Genomic DNA, 11,292 nt, shown 5'->3' on the forward strand with positions numbered 1-11,292 from the left:
GTTTGATGCTTGCTAATTAAATTCCTTCCTCTGTTCACATACACACACACACACACACACACACACACACACACACACACACATGCACACACACGCACACGCACACACACATTGTGCTGTAATACCTCATTCTAACTCCTTGGTTCAAGAGATATATAAACCTGTAAAGGACTTTTCCAACTCACCAGGAGATATAATCATCACATTGGTCTTACCCTGAGGTAGTTGAGGGTGAAATTTGTTAGCCCCATCCTGGTGATGTTTTTGGACAGCTGATCCAGGACCTGAGGATCTTGTGCCTAAACAGGAAAAAAAGTCATACATTTTATCCCTGCAAGTTGGTCTCAAGAAAGTCTCAGGCCCCAACTGGTTTGGCTCAGTGGATAGAGCGTCTGCCTGCTGACTGAAGGGTCCCAGGCTTGATTCTGGTCAAGGCCATGTACCTCCGTTGTGGGCACATCCCTAATGGGGGGTGTGCAGGAGGCAGCTGATTGATGTTTCTCTCTCATCAATGTTTCTAACTCTCTATCCCTGTCCTTTCCCCGCTGTTAAAAAAATCAATAAAATATCTTTTTTTTTAAAAAAAAGTCTCAGACTGCACTACAGCTGCTAAGAAATGCAATCTTGACACTTGGTTTTCCTTAGAGGGCCAGTTTGCTGGAGATAATTTAATTTACATTTCAAGACACATGCATATAATGCTTAAGGAGACTTGTGGGTCAACGGTGCAAGACCTGAGGTCAGGGAGAGCCAAACGGAGTCAGATGTGCTTTCACATCTGGGGAGAAACAACTTCACTTGCTCTATGAGAGGCCCTGTATCTTCAGGAGAAGGGATGTGAAGACCTGCTAGGACACCTCTAGGTCCTTTCTGGTTATGTGGCTTGTATTTATTGAACCTCCCATGTTCCAGGAAGAGCTGGTTCTATATAGAGATGCATCAGGTAGTCATGCTCTACATCAAGGAACTTACATTGTAGTCAGACAATAGGAGAATAATAAATAAGGGGAAAGATGTGGTTGCTGCTGCTACCAGCCAACTGTCATACTTACAGAGGACCTTCTATGTGCCAGGCACTGTTCCATGTTCTTTAGATGCATTGACGCTTAGTCCTCAAACCAATTCTCTGAGATAGACTCTAGTACTGTACTAATTTGATAGATGAGGGATTGGAAGCACAGAGGTGTCATATCACTTGCCCAAGGTCACACAGGAGCAGGGATACAAACCTATGTGATCTTATTCCAGGGCCCAGGTTCCCGACTCTATTTTGAGAATAATAAGAGTGGCTACTCAGACTGCTTCAAGGAGATGTGAAGTGGGCTTTGAAAATTGAGAAAACTTGGGTCATGAGAGGCTGAAGCAGTGGAGAAGGGGAGTGGGAGTGTGGGGGTGGTCACAGAAGAAAGCTCAAGGGCAGAGACCTGGTTAATCAGTCAGGAGGAGAGGGTTGAGGACCAGAGCCTTCAGGGATGGCCTGGAGGGAGACAGTTGGCTTATCAGCCCAGGTTTGGGAGTCAGAGCCAGCTGAGTTGAAATCTTGATTTTACCACTTTCAGTCTAAAAATCATTGGGCAACTGATTGAACTTCTCTGAGCCTCAGTTTCCTCACTTGTAAAACAGGAATAATGAATGATAACTCACCTCTCTAAGTTACTTGGGGAGTTAATTATGATGCTCATACAACATGCATCACAAGGCCTGGCATAGGAAACACCCAACAAGTGCCAGCTACTGTTAACATATTCTCTTTTGATTATCTTGGGTCTTAAAAATCAGGCTCAATAAGTGACTTTGCTCCCAAACTTTTTCACAGAACATGCTGTATCACGTATGAAAGAGGAGGGACTTAATTAAGTCAATGCCTTGACTCCTTCAGGGACTGTACCTGACTAGCTCCCATCAAGTTTTCCCTTTAAAACATGTCTCTAGATTGGCATCAAATCCACCCTTGCACTTAATTGGTGTTCAATAAATTTGATGTGATTTATGTCCAGTGGAAACCAAGAGAACCCCAAATATCCCAGCTCATTCCAACACTGGTTAAAAAGGGCCAATTCCTGTGGACACGGAGATGAGGTCCATGTGCTCCGTGTCTCCTCAGATGGTTCTAATCAAAACTGGAAAATGTTTTTCTTACTTCTTGTTTTATTTCTTCCCCTGATTATAAATAACGGGTTTATTAGCCCAGGCAGAGCATTACTGGATAATGGCTGAACTGAATTAAAGAAAAGTACAAACTGTTTATTGAGGTAACCTCAATTTAAGAGTTTAAAATAATAAAGTTTCAAAAGAAAAAAAAAGGCTCAGAATTCACCACACTCAAAACAAAGGAGGAGAAAAGGGGCCTATGGATTAAAATGGTTGAGGGAGAAACCCAACATTTAGAGTTCATTACGTAAAGTGTGAAGACTGCCGGAGTTCTTTCACAGAGAAACTACTTCTCCTGAGTGAAACAAGGGGAAATAGGGGAAGAGAGTGGAAGAGAGAGAAAAGTACTTACATGCATGGCGAGAATACTTCTTGGGACCAGCTCTCTGTACTGTCTAATGGTAAAGTGCCACGTTTTTATTCTCATGAGATCGTCGAAGGTGAACTCCAGGATCAGTCTGCCTTCTGTACACACCTGGACGTGACAAATGACACACTCATTGGCTATGCACTCTGAGAACGCCATATTTTTTGTTTTTGTTTTGGAGAATGAGTGATTTTTATTTCCATAGAATTACGTCCCTGGGTTTCCAAAGCGCCATTTCCCTTAACCCAATCCTAGAAGAAGTGTGATTGGGATTTTGGGAGAGCTAAAAGCAAAGCCAATGTCCAGAGTTTCGGTTCCATCTTGCATCTGGGCCCAGTTTAACATCAGGCTAGTTGCAGGCCGTTAGCCCATTGTGTGTGGGTGAATGCCAGGAAGAAGGAGCATGAGAGCCCCACAAGGCAGGAGTCAACCAAGAGCCAAGAGAGTGAACTCCTCTGTTCAGGGAATTACGTATCCAGAATCTTCCCATGCTTGCAGTGGCCAAGCCCATTTTGGCCAATGACCTGTTCCCAGGTGTGACTGACAAAAAGTGCCTTTACTAGTCCCTGCACCTTTTCTGGGAATGGGTAGTCTATCTCCCACATGTCCAGTCCCTTCCCCAGGGATCTGCTGGGAAGGAATGCATGGCTCCCCAGGGAGTGTAAAGCTGTAGCTTCCTGGCAAAGCTGCCCAAATGACATGCCCATATTTGGCCTTCCCTTTGCTCCTTTCCTGTTATTTATAACTAGGTTAATTATAACAGTATTTCTCTCTCTCTCTCTTCCTTCCTTCCTTCCTTCCTTCCTTCCTCCCTTCCTTCCTTCCTTCCTTCCTTCCTTCCTCTTTTTTGCTATCAGTTTCATCTCTTTTCTCTCCTGTTACAGAGTGCAATGGAAGCCTGTTAGCAGAACATACCTATCCCCTTGACTCTGACATAATAACCTGCATTTCCTAGCGTATACCACCTTCCTGTACTGAAAGAGAATGCCATATGTTTGCCACTCACATGTCAGCTATTCAACATGGTCCCTTCGACTATCCTTGGGTAGCTCTGGATCTTGACAAAATGGGACACTAGTGGCTTATCCATGGCATACTGAGGCAGGTACAAGCTAGTTAGTGGGTTCAAAGGGGAGTGTAGCTGCTTACCTGCCATGGTTATTAATGACCATATTAGCTGTGACTGAAACCCTGGGAGGCTCCATTTCCTCACTTATAAATAATGGGCACAAAACCCATCTTACAGCAAGATTATGTCCAAAACCCATGGCACAGAATATGGACCCCACAAAGTAGTATCCTCCTACCAACCTTTCCCCCCCTCTTTCATGATCCTTTGACAATAGGAGCTTGAGCTGTTCTAATTTTAGTTAATCCTACTTTGGGAGAAAGTATCTAATAAAATTATTTATGCTGAAGTGTGGGATACTATAAGATTACCAAATCAGAGGTTCTCATTTCCAAAGAGAAATCCCAGAGGGCAATGCTTAACCCAAGGGTATGGGTATCAGTTTCTGACATGGAAGTTAGAGGCATATTTAGAGTCCATTCCTTAAATCACATCATATCAGCAATGACAAATTCTGCTTGCATAAAGGGCCAGCCTTTGGGAGGGGTGGTGGTGGCAGCGGCAAATTTATCTTTCTAAGAAAACTATATGTCATTAATAAAAAGTACTTATTGGCGCTCTCTTCCCTGATAGACTGATTAATGATAGGGGAGCTTTTCAATCTTCTTTTGATATTCAAATCATTTTTTCCATGTAGTCATTATTTTATTTGACTTTCTTTTCACTGCTAATGACATAAATGGAAGAAAATACTAGGCACTCCCACAACCACCGAGCCTATTTTGACTATAGGATAGGCAGTGGCGGTCACACACTGGTCCAGCTTAAATCATTACAACTCATTATTCAGCCCATGCTGGCCTCAGGGTAGCAGTACAACATACTGGATGGAGGTTTTGGCATCAGAAAGTACTAGATTCAAATCCTGACTCTACTTTTCACTCATTTTGAAACTTTGGGGACATCAGATTCCCTAAATTCTAGTTTTCTCATCTGTAAAATGAGGATAAAAACATCCTCAAGCAGGATTGTTGGAAAGATATATTAAAGGGAATTTTGTATGTAGATTGCCTAGGATTGCAGCGAGCACATACTAGGCTATAAACAACAGCTCTAATGATAAAAGAAATGCAACTGAATAATTCAGAATCATAGACCAGTAGAGCTATCTGAGACCTAGTGGTTCAGGAGAACTATCTCAGGGGCTCTGCTTAGAAGACCTTGGCCTCCACCTGGACTCTGAGATTCCTTCCCATCTTCTAGATTCAACCAGATCAGCTTTAGTTTTATTTGATTTCATACATTGAGCTTCTGATCAAGCTTTTTTGAAGAAAGATTTCCTATGCTAAAAACAAACATATAAAACTTTGGAAACCACTGCACTATACAAGTTTTTAGGAAAAAAACAACCACACATAAAAACAGTAAGCTCAATAGGGAATGTGATCATTTCTAAAACTATAGTCTATGAATGTATTTAACAATTTATATCAACCTTTTATGAAATATTAAGACTCATTTTTCCCTCTGGGAATGTAAGACAAAAACGCCACCATATTGAGTTCCAATGATGTCCTAGGCACTGGGTTCGGTGCTTTCGGTCGACTCTAATGTAAGGTAGTATTTTCTTTAAGCAATCTGCAAAGACCAGTACAGGAGAATTAGCAATGTGTGTTGATAGGGCACTACTTAAGACAGATGCTATGAATGCCTGCCATTTTCATTTTATCAAAGGTCTCAGAAGCACTGTAAGATAATTATTGGTAATCTGGGTGAAGACCCCTAACTCAAATCCAATTAGCAGAATCTGTGGGTAATTTCAGGCATTTGGGCACCTTGCCCCCACACTCCTCAGTTGAACGGTCTTCAGAGCCTTGTTTCTGATCTTAGCTATGACAGTGGAGCCCCCGGAAATAGGAAAGACTTTAGTGTCCCCAAACCACTCCCCAGAGCATCTCAGCATTGGAATTAATTTACCAAGGGTTTCCAAAGAGTTACATGGAGATTAAGCTGCACCATCCCCCTGGGTGTTAGCATGATGGAAGCTACCTGTAGTGAAGGCTTTCACAAAAGGGAGGGGACCATCGCCAGCAAGTGACAGGGAAATACCTTGACCATACAGAACAGAAATATTTGGATGCGATAATCCTGTTTTGGTTTCCTTTAAGAAAGAAGATTATTGGGTGTTTAAACAAATAAATACTAACCCAGTTAAATATCATGCTTCTAAATGATCTAATTTATTTATTTTGTGTTTAGAAACCACAAACCCACATTAGAAGGAGATTCTGGTTTACCAGTATTGGAATAGAATATAATGGGAAGACCTGGATGTGGTCCTTCCGATGAATGACTGCATTGGAGATCTAGAAGGCCAAGTTAAATTGTGTCCTTTGTTTTCTGTGAGATCACACACCACACTGGTTGAGGACACTTCTTGCAGTCAAACTGTCATGGGGGCTACAAAAGGGAAAGTTGCAAGTAGCCTTGGGCTCCTCCTTTCTCAGCCAAAACCAAGGAGTCATTCTTACCCAGGGCAGATCATGTGCGAGAGCAGAGTCCTTAGAATCGAATCTGAGTTGACTGTAGGGTGTTTTTCTAAATGAAAGACTGTAGGAGAGTTTGGTCACTGCTGGTCTTCCCCAGGTAATTACACCCACAGCCTCCTCCCAAACCCTGTGAAACCTCTCTGCCTCCTGCCTCCATCTTGGAAGTTAAAGAAAATTGAAATGTTTGTGATTTATTTTATAGGCAACAATCATCAAATGGAATGGAGGCATATTCAATATATATATTGTTTGGAAATGGTAAAAAATGGGCATAGCTTATACTGGAGAATGAATGTTTTCTACTTTCAGAAAAATTCTCTGCATTCCTCTTAATCAATTCAATTAATGTAGCCTTTATCTAAAGTTACAATTTTTTTTTTAAAAAAATGCCTTTCACTTGGCATCCGAAATCAAAAGGGTCCCCAATTAAGAAAACATTTTCTGTTATGCCAAATTCATGTTACCGTACTATGAGCTCTGACATTTTGTTTCTGTGGTAACCAAAATCAGCTGATTAGTTGGCATGGCAACCGAAAAGATGTAATCCCAGCAGACACACTCTAATCAATGCCCCCAGCACAGATGGTCTCCGGAGGATCAACAAGAAAGAGGCTGGCAGGCATTCAGCATGTCACGTGCTAGCTGGAGACTAGGGCAGGGATGAGAGAACTAAAAAAGAACATTTCTCAAACTCACTGGTAGCTTTTTAACCCTTTTCTTTCTCTGATTAATTGTGAAACAATACGGACCATGTAGTTACATATATAATACAATAGTCATAGAGCTTTTATGAAATAAAATGTGCTTTTTAAATATGTATTTATTTAATTGCCTTGGTCTTTATGCCTGGAACAGTATGCATGGACTAGTGTTATAATAATAATTATTTTAGTTAGATTACTAGCTTATTATAAAAGGACACAACTCAGGAACAGCCAGATGGAAGAGATGCATAGGGCAAAGTGTGTGGGAAGGGATAAGGAGATTCCATACCCTGAGAGCTCCACTCTCCCCCAAAACCTATGTGTTTGCCAACCAGGAAGTACTGATTAGTGCTTTTAGATTAACAGTTGTATGAAGCTCATTGTACTTTACTTGGAGACACTGTTCGTGTAAATGCATATATATGCATATATTAGAGCAATATGGTTATTATCTGTAATAATTTGGTTATTCAGAATAAGAGTACAAGGTCCAAATCCTGGATTGGCACATGGTATAACATGGCTCAGGGTAGAATGATGAGCTAATGGTCAAAGACAAGAACGAGTATTCAGATAGGTACACTTCCACGATACCTGGCTATAGTGGCAAACGATTTCATCATAAATAATTGAGACCAAGAAACAAATAAATCTATGTTTATAGAAGTGATAAAGGTGTTAATGGCTATAATTATTGTTCTAATTTGTAAAACCTAAAAGTCACCCAACACATACCCCAGAGAGTGCTCATCTCAGCACCTGCCAGTATTGCACCCTTACATATAACTTGAGGGTCTTTGATTGTGAAAACCTTGGTGATTGCTCTTCTGATATTAAGCCTTGTTTTCTGTTTGATTTGAAATTGAATAGAGAAAAGAAAGGCTTCTAATGTGTGTTTTAAAATTCTAATTACATATTTACCCATAATCTATAATGTTGCGAGGCTCAGGAAATTGCAAAATGTGTACTATGCTCCTGAGGAATATTAAGTATTACTGTTGATTAGGGCTGTGGCAGATTTTTGATTCACCAGTTGACCAAATTTTCATAAAAGCAACTCAGAACCACTGGCTCAAATGCTACTTGGGGAATTAGAGTTTATTGATAGTCTAAATTAGAACAATGTGCTAAGTTATGCCATGTACTAACTAATAGTCAGTTCCCCCCCAAAAAACAAAGCACCAGCTTCCAAACTATTTCTCTTTGTGACACTGGAAGTTCATTAACCCACTGTTTTATACTAAGTAGCCTGATTATTTTCTTACAGGGAGATGAGTTATTTTTAATTAACATAAGAACAAAAGAAAAATGGGAAAGGTTCTTTGGGTTGTATAATAATCACTAAAGAGAAAAAAAAGAGAGCCCTTCAAATTTTCTAAAAATAAATGTGCATAATTAGAATCTGGACTAAGTCCACATAGCTAAGCTACATTTCCCAGAAAGTAATATTTCTCATCGCAGTATGGAAATATTCATTACAAGATTTGGCAGATGGTTTTGCCATGGAGGAGAGTCAAATGGGTGATCTGAAGAATTGAAGATAGCCCGGCCTGTGTGACTCAGTAGGTTGAGCATCATCCCATGGACCAGGAAGTCACTGGTTTGATTCCTACTCAGTGTACATGCCTGGGTGGTGGGCTTACTCTCCAGCAGGGAGTATACAAGAGGCAGCCAAATAATGATCCTTTCTTATTGATTTTTCTTTCTCTCTCTTCCTCTCCCTTCCTCTCTCTGAAATCAATAAAAACATATTTAAAAAAATAAAGAATTGAAGCTTTAGGCTGGGAGAGCTGGGTCCAGGAGAATGCACAGGTCTTCCTAGGGGGTGCCTTGGATGCCTGGACAACCACTCAGCCAACTGAGAGGGGAGCATTCCTGAATGAGGAAGAAAGCAATAGAGAAAACCCTAGTTTCTTCATTAGAATAATAATAATTAAAAAAAACCACTTTATCAATTCACCAAGAGAATGGGACTCCTTATTTATTTAATTTCAAAACAGCCCTGAATTGCCCTGACCGGTTTTGCTCAGTGGATAGAGCATCAGCCTGCGGACTGAAGGGTCCTCTGTTCGATTCCAGTCAAGGGCATGTACCTTGGTTTCGGGCACATCGCCAGTTGGGGGTGGCAGGAGGCAGCTGATCGATGTTTCTCTCTCATTGATGTTTCTAACTCTCTATCCCTCTCCCTTCCTCTCTGTAAAAAAATCAATAAAATATATTTAAAAAACAAACAAACAAACAAACAAACAAACAAAAAAGCCCTGAATAAATAGCACTACATCTTCAGAGCAACTGACTATTGTCATTTATAGAAAAGTGTTGGCCTAAGAAAGAAAGAAATTGAGGAAATATATAAAAAGATGACTGCAAATATATAAAAAGAGGCCATTTTCTACCAATGGCCACAGGTTTGGTAAATATCTCCTTCATTATGACAAAAGTTTTATTTAATTATCATGGATCCCCTCCCCCCGCTTAAAGCATAAGGAATTTGGGAGTTTTTCTTGAAATACCTATAAGTAACACTAAGTCTTAACAAAAATCTATAATAATAAAAGTTTAATATGCTAATTAGACCAGACGTCCTTCTGGATGACCTTCCAGACGAAGCCACAGCAGCGGGGCTGAGGCAGAGGCAGCTGCCTCGGCAGCAGGGGCCAAGCCCCTTGCATGAATTTCGTGCATCAGGCCTCTAGTAATAATAATAAAGATAATGAAGCAGCAGAGAAAGGCTTTCTCTGCAGTGTTGGACTCTGCAACACTAGACGTGGACTGTGGACCCATCTGATCTACAAGATTAAATAGATGTGTTAAGTCTCCAAAATGAAATGAGACATAGACATATTAAACCAGCCATGGGCAAACTACGGCCCACAGGCCGGATCTGGCCCGTTTGAAATGAATAAAACTAAAACAAAAAAAGACCGTACCCTTTTATGTAATGATGTTTACTATGAATTTATATTAGTTCACACAAACACTCCATCCATGCTTTTATTCCGGCCCTCCGGTCCAGTTTAAGAACCCATTGTGGCCCTCGAGTCAAAAAGTTTGCCCACCCCTGCATTAAACCGTCACCCAAGTGATCATTCCTTTCCACAGAGCAAACTCTTCCCAGCACCAGCCCTGCACACAGTGGGAAACTTCTTTGTCTCTGAATAACAACCTTCCTCTCTGCTCAACTGTCAAAGAGGAAAAAAGAGAAAACCCAGCTCCCGCCTCACATTTAAAATGTCTATTAGCCAAGGCCAGATATCCTATAATCAGTGGCACTGATGATGTGCTTTTGCATTTTATGACCTTTCCCTTTGCCTTCGGTTTTTCACACCATCGTGAACAGCAGAAAGATGAAACTGCACCAACAAGATCAAGGAACACTTTAAACAATAAACACTTTATTTTTATTCTTTCAGCATATTGTGCATAAGCAACAAACACATCTACTGTTTATAATTTGGGCTTTTGCAATTAACCCTGATAATCCACCTTTCCTTAACTATAAAAAGGGGGTGGCCATTTGTGTTTTCAATGAAAGGAGATAGCTGCTATCATTCATATTAAAAATTAATTTCACATTGAGTCTTAGTCAAAATGCAATGAACCGGTGTTCATTAAAATAAGCTTCTGTGCCTGGCTGGCATGGCTCAGTGGTTAACCGTCTACCCATGAACCAGGAGGTCATGGTTCGATTCCCGGTCAGGGCACATGCCTGGGCTGTGGGCTTGATCCCCAGTAAGGGGCGTGCAGGAGGCAGCCAATCAATGATTCTCCCTCATTATTAATGTTTTTCCCTCTCTCTCTCCCTCTCCCTTCCTCTCTATAATCAATAATAAAAAAAAAATAAAAAAATAAGCTTCTGTTTTGTCAGATTCTATGACTAAATATTTGCTCTTGCTATTTTTCTACTTGGGAGAATATATAAAGGGGCTGACTCTAATATTCCAGAAAGGTCTTTGTCCAGAGGAAGCACTCCATATGGCAATTATCTATGCATGGGAGAAGTCATAGGTGGGTTTTTTTCTTTTTCATTTCAAATCCTTTATAGGGCCTTGAATTCTGCCTCAATTTCTTATCTGATCCTCCTCCTTCTCTCCCCATGTTTCTCATTCTCTCTCTCACAACTTCTTGCTCACTTGCTGACTGACCAATCATAGAACTTCTCAGAATTTGGGAAAATCACCTTTAAGCTCCAAATTTCCTAAATTCTTTTATATTTTTATGTTTCTTTTTTTAAAATATATTTTTTATTGATTAAGATATTACATATGTGTCCTTGTCCCCACGTTACCCTCGAACTCCCCCGCCCCCACGTTGTCCGTGTCCATTGGTTAGGCCTATATGCCTGCATATAAGTCTTTTGGTTGATCTTTCCCCCTTACCGCCACCCTCCCTTACCCTCCCTCCAAAGCCCGACAGTCCAATCAATGCCTCTCCGTCTCTGGATCAGTCCTT

General features: G+C 40.8%; 1 protein-coding gene across 8 annotated transcripts in view; it reads right to left on the reverse strand.

Moving 5' to 3' along the window:
- The window catches only part of LDB2 (LIM domain binding 2), a 331,993-nt gene that overhangs the window by 58,953 nt on the left and 261,748 nt on the right, over positions 1-11,292 (reverse strand). For all 8 annotated transcript variants that reach the window (XM_006775838.2, XM_006775839.1, XM_006775840.1 and 5 more), the window contains exons 4-5: positions 2,504-2,626; positions 216-299 (exon numbers count right to left, since the gene is read on the reverse strand). In XM_006775838.2, the coding sequence (XP_006775901.1) occupies positions 216-299; positions 2,504-2,626 (207 nt within the window). The remainder of the gene's footprint in view (positions 1-215; positions 300-2,503; positions 2,627-11,292) is intronic.

Source organism: Myotis davidii, unplaced genomic scaffold (genome assembly GCF_000327345.1).
Source record: "Myotis davidii unplaced genomic scaffold, ASM32734v1 scaffold204, whole genome shotgun sequence".
Taxonomy (NCBI): Eukaryota; Metazoa; Chordata; class Mammalia; order Chiroptera; family Vespertilionidae; genus Myotis; species Myotis davidii.